We start from the raw sequence: 19,495 nt of genomic DNA on the forward strand, positions 1-19,495 counted from the left end.
GTGTGCTGGCCTGCTGGGTGTGCGCGAGTGCGTCCTTCTGTGCATGCCGCCGCGCAGTGGTGAATTGTGCGCGAGTGCGTCCTTCACGCGGAAGAAGTGTGTGCTCAATGCGCCCTCAGTTTACTAGCGTGCGGGGTGCTACCCCGAGTGGTTTCAACTTTGTTTATTTCACCGCGTGTCAGATGGGCCTCTAGTTTACTTATTTTCACCCACTGCCACATGGGCCAGCACACGAAGATAGAGAATACGAGCTGACAAGGCAGCATGTGGACCGGTTGACCAGTCAACTAAACAATATATGGAGCTATACGCTAACACAATGAGCGTATAATCCGTCGGTATAGAGAGTTCAAGTGAGAGAGGAGGCCCATGAGAGATAGCAGAGAGAGAAAGAGCTCATCCCTCCGTTCGATAATGTAGTGCCAACATTTTTTTAAAGTCAAACTTTTGATACTTTGACCAAGTTTATAAAGAAATTACTTATATCTACAATACCAAAGATAAATGGTAGTATGAAGTAAGTACATGTTGTGATGAATCTAATGATCGTTCCATATGTAAATGTTTTTCTCCACATATACCTGGTCAAACTTTTATGAGGTTTGACTTTTCAAAACATCCATATGCTTATGGACGTGAGAGAGTCCCTAACTAGAGAGAGAGAGAGAGAGAGAGTGAAATAGAAAGAGTGAGTGAAAAAAGTGTGTGTGCGTGTGTGAAAGAGACATGGACAACACACGATAAAAGTAGAGAAAAGGTGTGTGTGTCTTATGCAAACATATCACACATGCATCTTCGACAACGGAAGCAAGGTGAGGAGATAGTGTGTGGTTGTGTGCAACCGAGAGAGAAAGACCCCTAGCACGTGGCCAAGAGGGGTCTGACAAACAAGGGAGAGAGGTCGCAAGAGACGTACGGAGAAAATGCAGACATGGGGAGGAGAGAGTGTATGTTTGTCATAGAGAGATCCCCTGGAGATCGTGATGGGACTACATGGGTGGGAGATCGAGTGACAAGGTGTGTGCGCGATAGAAGGTACCCCGAGAGATATCTAGATAGACGTATGGATGGAAGGAGACAATGTGTGTGTTCCGCATGGCTAGTGAGAGATAATCATACTTAGGGGGGAGTGCGTGCGCCTATGATGGAGTGAGGGATTATGGTACTTAGGGGGTGCGTGTCACATAGAGAGAGAACAAGGGCGGAGAGTGTTGGATGGGTCTATATGTAGCGCGAGCGAGACATGTGTATGTGTGAACCTGGGAGATATAAAGTTTGAGAGAGATAGAGGAGCCCCGATAAGGCTGAGTGGTGCATCAGATAGCTGAGAGGGGGAAAGAGATATTCCTCCGCTCGATAATGCAGTGCATGTAAATTTTTTAGAAGTCAAACTTTGGGAACTTTGATCAGGTTTACGCAAATGTTATTTATATCTACAATACCAAAGATACACCATACGAAACTACATCTCATGATGAATCTAATGGTATATGTTTGCCGTTCTAGATGTAAATGTTTTTCTCCACGAACATGGTCCAACTTTGTGATGTTTGACTTTTCATTAAATCTATATGCTATGGACCGAAGAGAGTGCCTAAGTCGAGAGAGATCAAGTGCGTGTGAAGGAGAATGAGTGAGTGTGCAAAAAGAGTATGTGTGTGAACGAGAAAGGGACAACAAATGATAAATTAGAGAGAGGGTGTGTTTTTTCGTTTCTTATGCAAACATATCACGCATGCATCTCCGAGATAGAAAAGCGAGGTGAGGAGATACACGAAGATAGCTAGTGCGTGATTGTTTGCAACGGAGAGAGACACCCCTATAGCACATGTCCAATAGAGGTTTGGCCAACAAGGAACAATGGTCGAGAGGGACACATGGTGAACATGGACGCATGGGGAGGGAGAGAGGGTGTGTTTGTGATAGAGAGATCCTCTCGAGATCGTGAGGGGACTATATGGGTGGGAGATCGAGGGAGGTGCGTGCGCGATAGAAAGATGCCCCGAGAGAAATCGAGATAGACCATGCACATGTTTGTGATGGAGACTAAGATTAGCTAGTCATACACATATAGGGGGGCTGCATGTGCCTACATTTGAGTGAGAGACCATCATACTTGGCTAGGCATGATATTGTGTGTGCGAGCGTGTGAGATGGAGAGAGAACGAGGGAGAGAGATAGAGTTTTACATGGGTCTATCGAGTGCGAGTGAGATAGAGTTTTAGATGGGACAACCACAACAACTGCAGGGCCATCGACAAGTCAGCACATGATGCTCAATCCTATGGATGGCGGCCAGATAGGTTGTACCCTCATATTACTTGTGTGCAACATTTATGGCTTTGTTATTCATCTAAGCATGGAAAATAGATTATCACATTTCACTGTATATTCATGCTGGTCTCTTACGGGTCTTGTTCAGGAGTTAACGTTGTTCCATAATTCAACTAAGAGACTTGTTCTTTAGGTAACGTTGTTCCATAGTTATCATCCATCAGCCAGTGCTATCCCACAGGCCGGTGATTATAATATTATACCACTTCTAGTATAACCTATGTTGTTCCTTAATACTTTTGTGTGCCATCTAGTTAATCTCGAGTACAAACGATACATATTCTGTATCTTTCATATGTGTTCTCCCTTTAGTTTTTGAGACCTGTTGCAGCTAGTTAACCCCCCTACTATTTATGTTGTCTCCTATAGGCACTCATTACATAAATCTAACTACTAGTTGTCTTCCACGCATGTCAGGTATAATTGCACACACTGATTATCCACAAGAACCTCACGGAGCAATGTAACGGCCAACAAACTTGACGTCAATGATACCCAATATGATGGAACATGTAAAGGCAGTTCTTCACAAGACTTGCGGAAAGATGATGAATCCTATTCACCCCATAAGGTCCTTGCTCTAGCTTGGCCCTTGATATGGGTACTGCATGCATATAATGTCCTCGAGTGCATCTACTCTGTTGCAATGCCTTGTGCTTAGCCTGCTGATCATGCATGTAAATATGGCATGCCTTCCTGTTTTCAGTACCTATTCCATTCATGATAACATGTTTTCAAATTCAAGTACTGTCATTCTACCCTTTCTCAATGCCATCTACTTAGTTTGGACATCATGCTTCTCAATATCTTATGCATTGTTATTCATCAGTATGTACTTCATCTGTCTACCATACCATGTTTTTTTACATTGAAGTGCTTTTCTAGTGGTCTCTTGCAATGCCATCTTAGTTTCCCAATCATACATGCATATGTTGCCTTAGTGTTTTTATGTATGTATTCTGCTAGCATACAGTTTTACATTCAGGTAGTGTTTTTTACAATGTTGTCATGTCGTATCCCTAGCTCTTACATCATACTCCCTCCGTCCGGATTACATGTCGCAGAAATGGATAAAACTGGATGTATCTAGAACTGAAATACGCCTAGACCCATCCATTTATTTCCGTATGGAGGGAATACATGTCAATATGTCATGCCTTTCTATTCTTCAGTACATATTCCATCTCTGTTGTAGCATGTTTTATAATTGAAGCACCATTCTTCTATATAAGGCATGCAAGGGGAAGACGTCTATGTTAGAACCTGAAGGGTTACAAACCAGGTCTTTGCAAAAGATCCAAACGCCAGGAGATAATAAACCAACTCCAGTTGTCATAGATACTGCTCCAACACAGAGAAACCCAACTCCCACTGATAATAAGCAGATTCCAGTGGCCAAAGAACTAGTCCGCTCCAGTCTAGAAAAATATGTCAACTCCATTCTAAGAAGCATGTGTGTATCCTCGCATCATGAAATTTTATAGCATTCTGATCATATTTTCTACATGTTTCTTACTCATCTCTCTTTTAGAAAATAAGGTTAACCGATAGAAGACTTCCTCCATTGGGATCGTATTCGAGGAAAATATCTTGCGGGAATTCTCTGTGCTCCAATGCTGATGTAAGTACTTGTTGTATATCACTATATTTTTACATTAGCATGTATTTTGTTAATCTACGTGAATCCAACCTTTATCTGATCTAAAATTAGTTGTAGCAAAATGTTAAAGGCGTCAATGTTGATTTTTGTAAGGAAAACTAGCTGATAGTTTTGCATACTGAGCTGCATGAGTGTACTATCTCATAGCATGCACATTAATGAATTGTAGTGTTGCTCTGGTTGCCAATTCATTCATTTTGTCAATGTTGCTTTCGTATTACCTTACCTGGCTGATGATAGCTGTGCCATATGTGTTAATTTGGTGTATGCTACTTGCCCAAACGTTCGTTGTGTCAATGTTGCTTTCCTATTATCTGACCTGGCCAATGATAGCAATGCTAGTGTGTTAATTTGGTGCAGGCTGCTGTAGATAAGAAGACAAACTCTGAAAATAGCAAGGCAACCCCATTGTTTCTTTCCAATAAATCTAGGCCAGGTAATATGGCAATAACTCATGATTAATCTGTTTGGTTCCCCTCCTAATTTATATAATGATGTAGTGGTAGAGACACTCTTGCTACCTCTTGAGCACTGCGTTGGTTTTCCTTTGAAGAGGAAAGGGTGATACAGCAAAGTAGCGTAAGTATTTCCCTGAGTTTTTGAGAACCAAGGTATCAATCCAGTAGGAGGCCACGCACGAGTCCCTCGCACCTACACAAACAAATAAATCCTCGCAACCAACGCAATAAAGGGGTTGTCAATCCCTTCACGGTCACTTATGAGAGTGAGATCTGATAGATATGATAAGATAATATTTTTGGTATTTTTATGATAAAGATGCAAAGTAAAGAAAGCAAAATAAAAACGGCGCCAGAAATAGCTTGTTGTCGGGAAATTAATATGATGGAAAATAGACCCGGGGGCCATAGGTTTCACTAGTGGCTTCTCTCAAGAGCATAAGTATTACGGTGGGTGAACAAATTACTGTTGAGCAATTGACAGAATTGAGCATAGTTATGAGAATATCTAGGTATGATCATGTATATAGGCATCACGTCCGAGACAAGTAGACTGACTCCTGCCTGCATCTACTACTATTACTCCACACATCGACCGCTATCCAGCATGCATCTAGAGTATTAAGTTCATAAGAACAGAGTAACGCTTTAAGCAAGATGACATGATGTAGAGGGATAAACTCATGCAATATGATATAAACCCCATCTTGTTATCCTCGATGGCAACAATACAATACGTGCCTTGCTGCCCCTACTGTCACTGGGAAAGGACACCGCAAGATTGAACCCAAAGCTAAGCACTTCCCCATTGCAAGAAAGATCAATCTAGTAGGCCAAACCAAACTGATAATTCGAAGAGACTTGCAAAGATAACCAATCATACATAAAAGAATTCAGAGAAGATTCAAATATTGTTCAAAGATAAACTTGATCATAAACCCACAATTCATCGGTCTCAACAAACACACCACAAAAGAAGATTACATCGAATAGATCTCCACAAGAGAGGGGGAGAACATTGTATTGAGATCCAAAAAGAGAGAAGAAGCCATCTAGCTAATAACTATGGACCCGTAGGTCTGAGGTAAACTACTCACACATCATCGGAGATGCTATGGTGTTGATGTAGAAGCCCTCCGTGATCGATGCCCCCTCCGGCGGAGCTCCGGAAAAGGCCCCAAGATGGGATCTCACGGGTACAGAAGGTTGCGGCGGTGGAATTAGGTTTTCGGTTCCGTATCAGGTAGTTTGGGGGTACGTAGGTATATATAGGAGAAAGAATTACGTCGGTGGAGCAACATGGGGCCCACGAGGGTGGAGGGCACGCCCCCCTACCTCGTGCCCTCCTAGTTGATGTCTTGACGTAGGGTCCAAGTCCTCTGGATCACGTTCGTTCCGAAAATCACATTCCCGAAAGTTTCATTCCGTTTGGACTCCGTTTGATATTCTTTTTCTGCGAAACTCTGAAATATGCAAAGAAACAACAATTCTGGGCTGGGCCTCCGGTTAATAGGTTAGTCCCAAAAATAATATAAAAGTGTATAATAAAGCCCATTGATGTCCAAAACAGAATATAATATAGCATGGAACAATCAAAAATTATAGATACGTTGGAGACGTATCAAGCATCCCCAAGCTTAATTCCTGCTCGTCCTCGAGTAGGTAAATGATAAAAACAGAATTTTTGATGTGGAATGCTACTTGGCATAATTTCAATGTAATTCTCTTAATTGTGGTATGAATATTCAGATCCGAAAGATTCAAGACAAAAGTTTAATATTGACATAAAAATAATAATACTTCAAGCATACTAACTAAGCAATTATGTCTTCTCAAAATAACATGGCCAAAGAAAGTTATCCCTACAAAATCATATAGTCTGGCTATGCTCTATCTTCACCACACAAAGTATTTAAATCATGCACAACCCCGATGACAAGCCAAGCAATTGTTTCATACTTTTAGTGTTCTCAAACTTTTTCAATCTTCACGCAATACATGAGCGTGAGCCATGGACATAGCACTATATGTGGAATAGAATGGTGGTTGTGGAGAAGACAAAAAAGGGAGAAGATAGTCTCACATCAACTAGGCGTATCAACGGGCTATGGAGATGCCCATTAATAGATATCAATGTGAGTGAGTAGGGATTGCCATGCAACGGATGCACTAGAGCTATAAGTATATGAAAGCTCAACAAAAGAAACTAAGTGGGTGTGCATCCAACTCGCTCGCTCACGAAGACCTAGGGCATTTTGAGGAAGCCCATCATTGGAATATACAAGCCAAGTTCTATAATGAAAATTTCCCACTAGTATATGAAAGTGATATCATAGGAGACTCTCTATCATGAAGATCATGGTGCTACTTTGAAGCACAAGTGTGGTAAAAGGATAGTAACATTGTCCCTTCTCTCTTTTTCTCTCATTTTTTTTATTTGGGCCTTCTCTTTTTTTATGGCCTCTTTTTTTAATTTTTTTTATTTCGTCCGGAGTCTCATCCTGACTTGTGGGGGAATCATAGTCTCCATCATCCTTTCCTCACTTGGGACAATGCTCTAAAAATGATGATCATCACACTTTTATTTACTTACAACTCAACAATTACAACTCAATACTTAGAACAAAATATGACTCTATGTGAATGCCTCCGGCGGTGTACCGGGATATGCAATGAATCAAGAGTGACATGTATGAAAGAATTATGAATGGTGGCTTTGCCACAAATACGATGTCAACTACATGATCATGCGAAGCAATATGACAATGATGGAGCGTGTCATAATAAACGGAACGGTGGTAAGTTGCATGGCAATATATCTCGGAATGGCTATGGAAATGCCATGATAGGTAGGTATGGTGGCTGTTTTGAGGAAGGTATATGGTGGGTGTATGATACCGGCGAAAAGTGCGCGGTATTAGAGAGGCTAGCAATGGTGGAAGGAGAAAAGTGCGTATAATCCATGGACTCAACATTAGTCATAAAGAACTCATATACTTATTGCAAAAATCTACAAGTTATCAAAGCAAAGTATTACGCGCATGCTCCTAGGGGGATAGATTGGTAGGAAAAGACCATCGCTCGTCCCCGACCGCCACTCATAAGGAAGACAATCAATAAATAAATCATGCTCCGACTTCATCACATAACGGTTCACCATACGTGCATGCTACGGGAATCACAAACTTTAACACAAGTATTTCTCAAATTCAAAACCACTCAAGTAGCATGACTCTAATATCACCATCTTAATATCTCAAAACAATTATCAAGCATCTAACTTCTCATAGTATTCAACACACTCATAAGATTTTTTTTTTACTAATCTTGAATGCCTATCATTGTCAAAGCAAACTACCATGCTGTTTTGTAGGACTCTCAAAATAATCTAAGTGAAGCATGAGAGAACAATAGTTTCTATAAAACAAAATCACCACCGTGCTCTAAAAGATATAAGTGAAGCACTAGAGCAAAAACTATATAACTCAAAAGATATAAGTGAAGCACATATAGTATTTTAATAAATTCCGAATCAAGTGTGTCTCTCTCAAAAGGTGTGTAAAGCAAATATGATTGTGGTAAACTAAAAAGCAAAGACTCAAATAATACAAGACGCTCCAAGCAAAACACATATCATGTGGTGAATAAAAATATAGCTCCAAGTAAAGTTACCGATGGAAGTAGACGAAAGAGGGGATGCCTTCCGGGGCATCCCCAAGCTTTGGCTTTTTGGTGTCCTTAGATTATCTTGGGGTGCCATGGGCATCCCCAAGCTTAGGCTCTTGCCACTCCTTGTTCCATAATCCATCAAATCTTTCACCCAAAACTTGAAAACTTCACAACACAAAACTTAACAGAAAATCTCGTGAGCTCCGTTAGCGAAAGAAAACAAAACACCACTTCAAGGTACTGTAATGAACTCATTCTTTATTTATATTGGTGTTAAACCTACTGTATTCCAACTTCTCTATGGTTTATAAACTATTTTACTAGCCATAGATTCATCAAAATAAGCAAACAACACACGAAAAACAGAATCTGTCAAAAACAGAACAGTCTGTAGTAATCTGTAACTAACGCAAACTTCTGGAACTCCAAAAATTCAGCCAAAATAGGACGACCTAGACAATTTGTTTATTGATCAGCAGCAATTGGAATCAATATTTTATCACGTTCTGGTGATTTTTAACAATTATTTTCGTGAACAGAAAGTTTCTGCAATTTTCAGCAAGATCAAATAACTATCATCCAAGAAGATCCTATAGGTTAAACTTGGCACAAACACTAATTAAAACATAAAAACACATCTAACCAGAGGCTAGATCAAAGATTTATTCCTAAACAGAAGCAAAAAGCAAAAAAACTAAAAATAAAATTGGGTTGCCTCCCAACAAGCGCTATCGTTTAACGCCCCTAGCTAGGCATAAAAGCAAGGATAGATCTAGGTATTGCCATAATAATAGGATAGATCATGAAAACTCATTTCATATTCTCTACGTTCAGCAGCAAGTTTTCTTTGAGGCAAGCAAAAGTAATCAAAAGGGCTAAATTTAATGGGACAAAAGTCCCCAAGATCAACTTTAGGAGGTATAGGTTCCTCCTTCGGCCCTTCGTATTGCACAACCAATTCATCATTATAAGCATTATTCTGACAGAACTTTGTGAGCCTATACTCGAGAGAATATCCTAGCTCATTATTTCGAATAGCAAAATCATTATTAAGTTCAGAAATTCTATCAACTAGAACATTGGTAGGAACCTTTTTTCTAAGGTTTTCATTAAAAGCAACATAGTCTAGAGACTGAAAACGCATTATTTCCTCTTGATCAAATAAAATAGTCTCTGTGGGAGGACGGCCAGCGTCCACCCTATAGTGCGCAAAGATTTCTTTGGCCTCTTTTATTATAAATCTGAACTCATGAGCCAAAAAGATAGTAGCGGCACGCTTAACAGAAGAATGCTCAATATTAGAAAATTCTAGGAAAATCCTTTGTATGCAAGGGTGCATGTGCATAAATTGCCTTTCAAGTTCAACTACAAGCATGGCAATAGTGTCCGCAAGACTACTGGTTCTATGAAGAATAGAACTACCCATAGAAGGTAAAGCACCGGCACAAGTAAAGAAATCTTGAATAACCCCTTTTCCAATAATATTACCACTACCAATTCAGAATTTTTTTGTATGTAAGGTAGGGGGTTCTTCAGCAGGAGCATCAGAATTTTCCATGTCATTACTATTGTCCATATCGACAATAGTTTCCCCAATTTCAGACATAACGGCAGAAAGTGCGAGGAGCAAAAAGAAAGAGGGAGGCGAACGGAAAAGAGAGGGCGAATAAAACGACAAGGGTGAAGTGGGGGAGAGGAAAACGAGAGGCAAATGGCAAATAATGTAATGAGGGAGATAAGGGTTTGTGATGGGTACTTGGTATGTTGACTTTTGCGTAGACTCCCCGGCAACGGCGCCAGAAATCCTACTTGCTACCTCTAGAGCACTGCGTTGGTTTTCCCTTGAAGAGGAAAGGGTGATGCAGCAAAGTAGCGTAAGTATTTCCATCAGTTTTTGAGAACCAAGGTATCAATCCAGTAGGAGGCCACGCACGAGTCCCTCGCACCTACACAAACAAATAAATCCTCGCAACCAACGCAATAAAGCGGTTGTCAATCCCTTCACGGTCACTTACGAGAGTGAGATCTGATAGATATCATAAGATAATATTTTTGGTATTTTTATGATAAAGATGCAAAGTAAAGAAAGCAAAATAAAAACGGCGCCAGAAATAGCTTGTTGTCGGGAAATTAATATGATGGAAAATAGACCCGGGGGGCATAGGTTTCACTAGTGGCTTCTCTCAAGAGCATAAGTATTACGGTGGGTGAACAAATTACTGTTGAGCAATTCACAGAATTGAGCATAGTTATGAGAATATCTAGGTATGATCATGTATATAGGCATCACGTTCGAGACAAGTAGACCGACTCCTGCCTGCATCTACTACTATTACTCCACACATCGACCGCTATCCAGCATGCATCTAGAGTATTAAGTTCATAAGAACAGAGTAACGCTTTAAGCAAGATGACATGATGTAGAGGGATAAACTCATGCAATATGATATAAACCCCATCTTGTTATCCTCGATGGCAACAATACAATACGTGCCTTGTTGCCCCTACTGTCACTGGGAAAGGACACCGCAAGTTTGAACCAAAAGCTAAGCACTTCTCCCATTGCAAGAAAGATCAATCTAGTAGGCCAAACCAAACTGATAATTCGAAGAGACTTGCAAAGATAACCAATCATACATAAAAGAATTCAGAGAAGATTCAAATATTGTTCAAAGATAAACTTGATCATAAACCCACAATTCATCGGTCTCAACAAACACACCGCAAAAGAAGATTACATCGAATAGATCTCCACAAGAGAGGGGGAGAACATTGTATTGAGATCCAAAAAGAGAGAGGAAGCCATCTAGATAATAACTATGGACCCGAAGGACTGAGGTAAACTACTCACACATCATCGGAGAGGTTATGGTTTTGATGTAGAGGCCCTCCGTGATCGATGCCCCCTCCGGCGGAGCTCCAGAAAAGGCCCCAAGATGGGATCTCACGGGTACAGAAGGTTGGGGCGGTGGAATTAGGTTTTTGGTCCGTATCAGGTAGTTTGGGGGTACGTAGGTATATATAGGAGGAAGAAGTACGTCTGTGGAGCAATGTGGGGCCCACGAGGGTGGAGGGCGCGCCTAGGGGGTAGGCGCGCCCCCTACCTCGTGCCCTCCTGGTTGATGTCTTGACGTAGGGTCCAAGTCCTGTGGATCACGTTCGTTCCGAAAATCACGTTCCCGAAGGTTTCATTCCGTTTGGACTCCGTTTGATATTCTTTTTCTGTGAAACTCTAAAATAGGCAAAGAAACAACAATTCTGGGCTGGGCCTCCGGTTAATAGGTTAGTCCCAAAAATAATATAAAAGTGTATAATAAAGCTCATTAATGTCCAAAACAGAATATAATATAGCATGTAACAATAAAAAAATGATAGATACGATGGAGACGTATCAACTCTCCACTATCAATAATACAAGCCTGCCAAAATCGCCATCTGAATCTGTTCAGTTTCCTCTGTCTCGAATGCAACGAAAAAATGTATGTTTGTGAACCAATTAATGGCTGAAGCAATGATGGAAATGGTGGAGGAATCAGAGGTGCACATTCGTGCGCAACAACAACTGATCAATGTTTTCAGAGACAGTGAAGCAAAGCAGCAAGAACTTGCCCACATGCTTATGGGCATCATCCGCGCTGAGGTTGCAGATTGTGATGTTGTAGATCGTTAGGTTCTGTTCATTTATTTGCACTGGCATCAATCTTTGATTGCCCAGTGGATGTAATTTCCTGCAATATATGCTGGATGTGCAACGTTTTTCCCTGTATGCCGTACCTTTGCTTGATCGATTTTGGTCCTATGCATAATTGCTCGTCGTAATGGGCTCAAATTATCTAATTGGGCCTAAATACATGTACGAACTTTAGTGGTCCCATTAAGTTAATGGGTCATTACCAGGCCGAAAGTTAATGGTCGGCCCTCTTACCTCCCGGGTCGTTAACAGGCCGACATCGAAGTGGGCGATAGGTTGGCCCATTTGATTTCACGGGCCGTTAACAGGCCGTTACTAAGGTCGGGCTACATATGGCCCAACTATACTCTGGGCCTTTAGCAGGCCAAAAGAGACAACGGGCTCGTACTGGACCATGAAGAGTATGGGCCACTAAGAGGCCGAAAGTCAGGTCGTACAGTAAATGGCCCAACTGTGTTGTGGGCCTTTAGCAGGCCGAAAGAGAAACCTGGCTGGTATTGGACCATGAAGAGCATGGGCCGTTAAAAGGCCAAAACTCAGGTCCAACTACAAATGGCCCAACTCATTTATGGGCCGTCAACCGGCTGAAAGACACACCGGACCGGGAATTGGCCCAACACTTAAATGGGTCGCTAAAACGCCAAAACTTAGGTCCGACTACGAATGGCCCAACTCATTTATGGGCCATCAACAGGTTGATAGACACACCGGGCCGGAAATTGGCCCAACACTTAAATGGGACGCTAAAAGGCCGAAAGATGTACATCCCGAAAATTGGCCCATCCCTTGAATGGGCCGTTAATAGGCCGAAATCACATCGGGCCGATATTGAGCCCAAATATATAGCGGGCTGTTAACGGGCTCGAACTGAGATGGGCTGCAATGGTGTCAAATATTTAACGGGTCGTTGACGGGCCGAATTGGCACATCTCGCATGGGCCCTGGGCTTAAATGGACCTGGCACAAGTAGGCCTTATATGGGCCGGCCTGCTAATTTTTACTAGGCCGGCCTTTTTCACCGGAATGGGCCACTGTTGGGTCGTGCCACGTGTCGACCTATCATAGGCGCCTCCTGTCCAATGAGTGGTGCCACGTGAGCCAACATGTGTTTCCTCCGGCCAATGAGAATTTTACACGTGGAAAATCCCCATTGGCCCGGGCTGTTAACGGGTTATCGGATCCGAAACTAGACCCGATAGCTTAACGGCGACCCGTTACAGTAGATGCCATGTGTCAGTCACCCTTGATGAAAGCACTTTCATGACGCGTCATTTATCGTCATGGAAGTGGACACTTCCGTGATGATAATTTTGGTAATGTCATGGAACACTTCTACGACAGCACAAGTATGACTATCTTGATTTTGTCATAAAATTGTCATGGATGTACATGCATGACAGAAAACGTGACCTACTGTGACAAACCCGTATCATCACAGAAGTGTCTTTTTTTGTAGTGAAGTATGCAAAGTCCTATCATTTTTCTTTTTCTTTTTCTTTTTAGAAGGACTAGGTGCACTAGTGTTAGCTCTTTGTGAATCTTGTTCTATTCTTTTTGGGTGTCCCTCAGGATAAAGTGGTTCCTGAGTCATTTTACCTCCTCTAGTTGTAACTCTAACAGCAAAGTCATGCAAATTATGATTCATTTCATCAAGCAATTCTCTTTGTGATTTAGCAACTTGTTCTAGTTGAGTTTGAACCATAGAAGCATGTTTTCCAACACCTCTAACATCATTTGATATTCTAAATAACAAGTCACTCAAGCGAGCAATCATATCAGAATTATATTTCAGTTGTTTCATAACATTTGCATTGAAGTGATCTTGTTTTCTAATGTAGTTTTCGAACTCATAAAGGCATTTGCTAGGATGCATATTGTGAGGATTATCATTTTCATTGAACTTCATAAGAGAATTTACCTCTACCACCTTAGGCAGTGGTGGTGTATTAAGCCCATGTATTTCTTCAATAGGAGGTAAATTTTTAATGTCCTCGGCTTTAATACCTTTTTCCTTCATAGATTTCTTTTTTGTCTCTTGCATATCTTCAGGACTGAGATATAATATACCCCTCTTCTTCGGAGTGGGTTTATCCGGTGGTTCAGGAAGAGTCCAATCATCATAATTTTTCAATATGTTATTCAATAATTCTTCAGCTTGAGCAATAGTTTGTTCCCTGAAAACACAACCAGCACAACTATCTAGGAAGTCCCTAGAAGCATCGGTTAGTCCATTATAGAATATATCAACTATTTCATTTTTCTTAAGAGGATGATCAGGCAAAGCATTAAGTAACTGGCAAAGCCTCCCCCAAGCTTGTGGGAGACTCTCTTCTTTAGTTTGCACAAAGTTAAATATTTCCTGTAAGGCAGCTTGTTTCATATGAGCAGGAAAATATTTTCCAGAGAAGTAATAAATCATATCCTGGGGACTACGCACACAACCAGGAGCAAGAGTATAGTACCAAGCTTTAGCATCACCCTTTAATGAGAACGGAAATAATTTGAGAATAAAGTAATAGCGAGTTTTCTCATCATGAGTAAAAAGGGTGGCTATATCATTCAACTTAGTAAGATGTGCCACAACAGTTTCAGTTTCATAACCATAGAAAGGATCAGATTCAACCAAAGTAATTAACTCCGGGTCGACAAAGAATTCATAACCCTTATCATAAATACAGATAGGTGAAGTAGCAAACTTACTATCACATTTCATTCTAGCATTTAAAGATTTTTGTTTATACTTGCATAGTAATTTCTCTAGATCATCTCTATCATTGCAAGCAAGAATATCTCTAGTTGTTTCTTCACTCATAACATAACCTTCCTGTACCTTCGGCAATTCATACCTAGGAAGACTAGTTCTAGCAGGTGTTTCAGGAGATTCAGTTTCAAGCTCATCATTAGATTCAACAACATCATGTTGTATAACTCTAGCAATTTGTTTATCAAGAAATTCACCTAGTGGCACAACATCATTATCAAGGGAAGGTAGCATAATCATAAGCATCATTCATAGTTGAAGTAGCATCATCAATAACTTGCGACATATCAGGATTCATAGCATGTGGTGGTGTTGCAAGTTTACTCATAACAGAAGGTGAATCTAAAGCAGGACTGGATGGCAGTTTCTTACCTCCCCTCGTACTTGAGGGAAATATCTTCGGTTTAGGATCCTTCAGATTCTTCATAGTGATAATATGATAATAATCCCAAGTGACTCAACAAATATAGCTATGCTCCCCGGCAACGGTGCCAGAAAAAGGTCTTGATAACCCACAAGTATAGGGGATTGCAGCAGTTTTCGAGGGTAAAGTATTTAACCCAAATTTATAGATTCGACACAAGGGGAGCCAAAGAATATGTGAAGGTATTAGCAGCTGAGTTGTCAATTCAACCACACCTGGAGATTAATTTTCTGTAGCAAAGTGATCAGTAGCAAAGCAGTTTGATAGTTTTGATAGTAGTGACAGCAGCAACGGTAACAGTAACAGTGATAACAGTAATTTGTAGCAAGTGTAGCAGTGATGATAACAATAGTAACACATCAAGATCAATAAGGATAAATTCGTAGGCATTGGATCGGTGACTTGTTGGATGATATTCATCATGAGACAGTTATAACCTAGGGCGATACGGCACTAGCTCCAGTTCATCGATATAATGTAGGCATGTATTCCGTAAATAGTCATACATGCTTTATTAAAAGAACTTGCATGACATCTTTTGTCCTACCCTCTCGTGGCAGCGGGGTCCATATTGGAAACTAAGGGATATTAAGGCCTCCTTTTAATAGAGAACAGAACAAAGCATTATCACATAGTGAATACATGAACTCCTCAAACTACGGTCATCACCGAGAGTGGGCCCGGTTGTTGTCACTCCGGGGTTGCCGGATCATAATACGTAGTAGGTGACTATAATTTGCAAGATCGGATCTAAAACATGGATATAATGATGAAATTCATAAACAGTTCAGATCTGAGTTCATGGCACCCGGGCCTAAAGTGACAAGCATTAAGCATGGCAAAGTCATAGCAACACCAGTCTAAGAACATAGTGGACACTAGGGATCGGGCCCTAATAAAACTAACTCGATTACATGATGAATCTCATCCAACTCCTCACTGACCAGCGAGCCTACGAAGGAATTACTCACTCCCAGTGGGGAGCATCATGGAATTGGCGATGGTGGGTTGTGCCCAACCAGGGGCCCCTCTTTGGTGGTTTTTGGCTCCAAAAATCCTTATTTATACTATAAAAAATCCTCGCAAAGTTTCGTTCCATTCCGAGAACTTTTATTTCTGCACAAAAACAACACCATGGTAGTTCTATTGAAAACAGCTTCAGTCCGGGGTTAGTTTCATTCAAATCATACAAATTAGAGTCCAAAACAAGAGGAAAAGCGTGAGAAAAAGTAGATACATTGGAGACATGTCAATTGTTGTTCTACTTTGTAAGATTCTCGAGAATAATCAATAAAATGGCCGCATGCATCTCCCAGATGTAGAGGCCGGGGATCATCCTTCTTTCCAAACAAAAATCGATGCCTATTGGTGTCGTGGTGCGCAGAGGTGACCAAGGCGCTGCGGGCGAGGAAGAACGACAAGATGCGGCAGTGCGAGGCCATCAAGCAGCAGCACGACCAGCTCCGGCGCGGCGACGGGCCGGAGCAGGGCGCCTCTGACAAGGTCAGTGCCTCCCCATTCTCCTGATGACGATGGTCTCTTCCTAACTGCAAATGCCATAAGCGCTATGTTGATTCCTATACGCTCTCCTGCCTCCTCATGATGCGAAGCAGCGGGGGGAGAAGGACCAGCACCGGGGCTCCGGTGGCGCGCAGCCGGCCGGGAGCGGCAAGGGCCAGCACTGGCGGCTGTCCCTGCAGAGCATCTCCGAAGCCGCGGCGGGCCAGAGCAGCAGCAGCATCTCTGAAACCACTGTGAGCTAATCATCGGATTAAAAACCCTCAGTGCGAGACTTATCAAGTCCGTCTATGATCCAGACACCGATATACAACAGGCAAACCCTTGGTTCATCACCCTCCAAGGTGTGGCGTGCTTTGAATTGAAGGCAGAGACATACTCAAATTTGGTCTTATTCGGAGAATAGGTAATGGGCAGTCGACTCATGTATGGCAGGATAGCTTGATACCAAGATCACAACGTTTATCTCCGGTGGTGGCCATTTTAGATGCGCCACCCCCGTTAGTATCTGAATTGATCAACGCAACAGCAGGTTGGTGGGACAGGGCTGAGCTTAGCAGGCATTTCTTGCCCATGGATGTCGAGGCTATTTCAAGGATTCCCATCAGCACACGGTCCAACAGGAGGAATTTTGGGCATGCACTACAGGAATCAGCTACTTTGCCGTCTGCCACGGCAGACGGCAAAGGCAAGGATGGCGGACGGCAAAGGCCTTTGCCGTCTGCCGTGGACGGCAAAAGGCTCCGGCAAAGTAGGCTACGGTAAAAAGCTTATTTGTCGTCTGCTTTCTGAAGCGGACGACAAATGGGCCTTTGCCATCAGCGGCGGACGACAAAGAAAGCCGACGACAATAAATTCGCTGTTAGTCCGTTAGGCGTCTAACGGCAGCCTTTGCCGTCCGCCGCTAACGGCAAAGAGCATCAAGCCTTTGTCGTCTGCCACTGTAGGCAAACTGACCAAATGGGTCAGCTGCCAGGAAGCACAGGTGGTTGCCACGTGGCTTCTTTGCCGTCCGCGGCGGACGGCAAAGAGCCTGCATTGCCTCTTTTCTGTTTTTTCTTATACCCAACCATTTTCATAGCAAATAGATTATACATATATATTTTTCACATGGCAAGTTCACAGCAAACATATGAGATATCCAACACATATAATTTCATCATACATGCATAGTTCCATCAACCATACATAGCAAGTTCCACATACATGCATCCAACCATACATATTACGATAGTGTCATCCTACCATACATGCATAGTTCATCGATACAAAAGAAACATAGTTCATCCAAACAAGCACTCCATCTATAAAAGCACAAATGGAAAAGAAGCACTCCATCCATGCAAGCTTCCATGAATTAAATCAAATCTGCAAAATGATAAACAAGATGTTAGAAAAAGAAGAAGAAAAAGAAGAAGAAGAAGACTATAAGAAGTAAGCATACTTAAGTAAAATGGAGCTAACCTAGAAGAAAATGAAGAAGAAGAACAAGAAGAAGAAGAAGAAGAAGAAGAAGAAGAAGACTAGAAGAATACTAGAAGAAGACTAGAAGAATACTAGAAGAAGAAGAAGAAGACTATAATTAAGCTTATTATGTTAACTTGGTCATTTTGTGCTAACATAAGTAATTTTGGAGTTAACCTATAGGAAACTAAGCATATTAGAGATAACTTAGCATATTAGAGCCAACATAGGTAAAATGGAGCCAACCTAGCTAATTATGCCATCTTTGAGTGAACTAAGCATATTAGAGCTAACTCATAGCTAACTTATGTCATTTTGGAGAAGAAGAAGAAGAAGAAAATGAAGAAGAAGAAGAAGAATATATGACATTTATGAGCTAATTTAGGTGAAATTGATCGTTTGTGCGCTAACCTAGGTGAAATGGATCATTTATGAGCTAATCTAGGTAAAATGGGTCATTTTAGAGTTAACTTGGGTAAAATGCATCATTTTGGAGCTAACCTAGGTAAGATGGGTCATTTTGGAGCTAACCTAGGTAAAATGGGTCATTTTAGAGCTAACATAGGTAAAATGGATCATTTTGGAGCTAGTCTAGGTAAAATGGGTCATTTTAGAGCTAACTTGGGTAAAATTGATCATTTATGAGCTAACTAAGGTAAAATGGGTCATTTTAGAGCTAACTTGGGTAAAATGGATTGTTTATGAGCTAACTAAGCTAATTATTCTAAGTCTACGTCATTGTGGTAAGCATATTGGAGGAAATAAGGCTAAGTCTAGTTCTTTATGCATTTGTTAAGCAAAACACTAGAGAAACTTACCATGATCATGGAGGTGTAGGAGCGGGCTGGCTCGTGCCGGTAGCTGGAGAAGGATCGTGCGATGCTTGTCTAGAGTTACGCTGCACCAAAAATCATTTCCAATGTCTCGTTAGCATGATGACACTCAAATGTTAAGACTAGCAAGTAATGTTCATTTAAATTAAACTCACCGTGGTCCCAGGAGCAATCACTGGCATCGGCGGAGCGGTCTAACCGGTCTTCTCGCACACAGACTGCACATTTGGTTTTGATGACTCAGTCATACTAGTTAGTAATGAGACAAACACTACATGAATGTTTTGGCTAATCCGCAGAGGAAACTTACCACAAGGAGCTTGTACATGGCCCTTGCCTGCATGTCATTCCGTGCCCTCTCGTCCTCCAACATCTTTGTCGTCCTCTCCTCTAACTCCCGCTGCCTCTCCGCCGCCTCCGCCAGAAGATTCTCCGTTCTATCTCTCTCACTCTGTATAGCAGCCCGCAACACCACTCCTCGTTACCATTTGTAATTATTGATGGAAGCACACACAATGTAATGGAGAAAGATAGCTGAGTACGTATAACTAACCTTGATGGCGAGTTGGACTGGCCGTTCACGAGGCCTTATCTCAGGAGCGGAGCTCGACTGGCGCGCCTTGATCTCCGGGAGAGTGCTAGGACAACGGATAAGTCCATCACCAATGGCTATGGAGCCATGG

General features: G+C 41.7%; 1 protein-coding gene across 1 annotated transcript in view; it reads left to right on the plus strand.

The window, feature by feature from the left end:
- The window catches only part of LOC123124758 (uncharacterized), a 76,924-nt gene extending 60,164 nt beyond the window's left edge, over nt 1–16,760 (plus strand). Inside the window, exons 3-5 of the mRNA XM_044545318.1 lie at nt 9,726–9,738; nt 16,382–16,506; nt 16,611–16,760. Of these exons, the coding sequence (XP_044401253.1) occupies nt 9,726–9,738; nt 16,382–16,506; nt 16,611–16,760 (288 nt within the window). The remainder of the gene's footprint in view (nt 1–9,725; nt 9,739–16,381; nt 16,507–16,610) is intronic.
- The last annotated feature ends 2,735 nt before the right edge of the window (nt 16,761–19,495 follow it).

This window comes from Triticum aestivum, chromosome 5D (assembly GCF_018294505.1).
Source record: "Triticum aestivum cultivar Chinese Spring chromosome 5D, IWGSC CS RefSeq v2.1, whole genome shotgun sequence".
Taxonomy (NCBI): Eukaryota; Viridiplantae; Streptophyta; class Magnoliopsida; order Poales; family Poaceae; genus Triticum; species Triticum aestivum.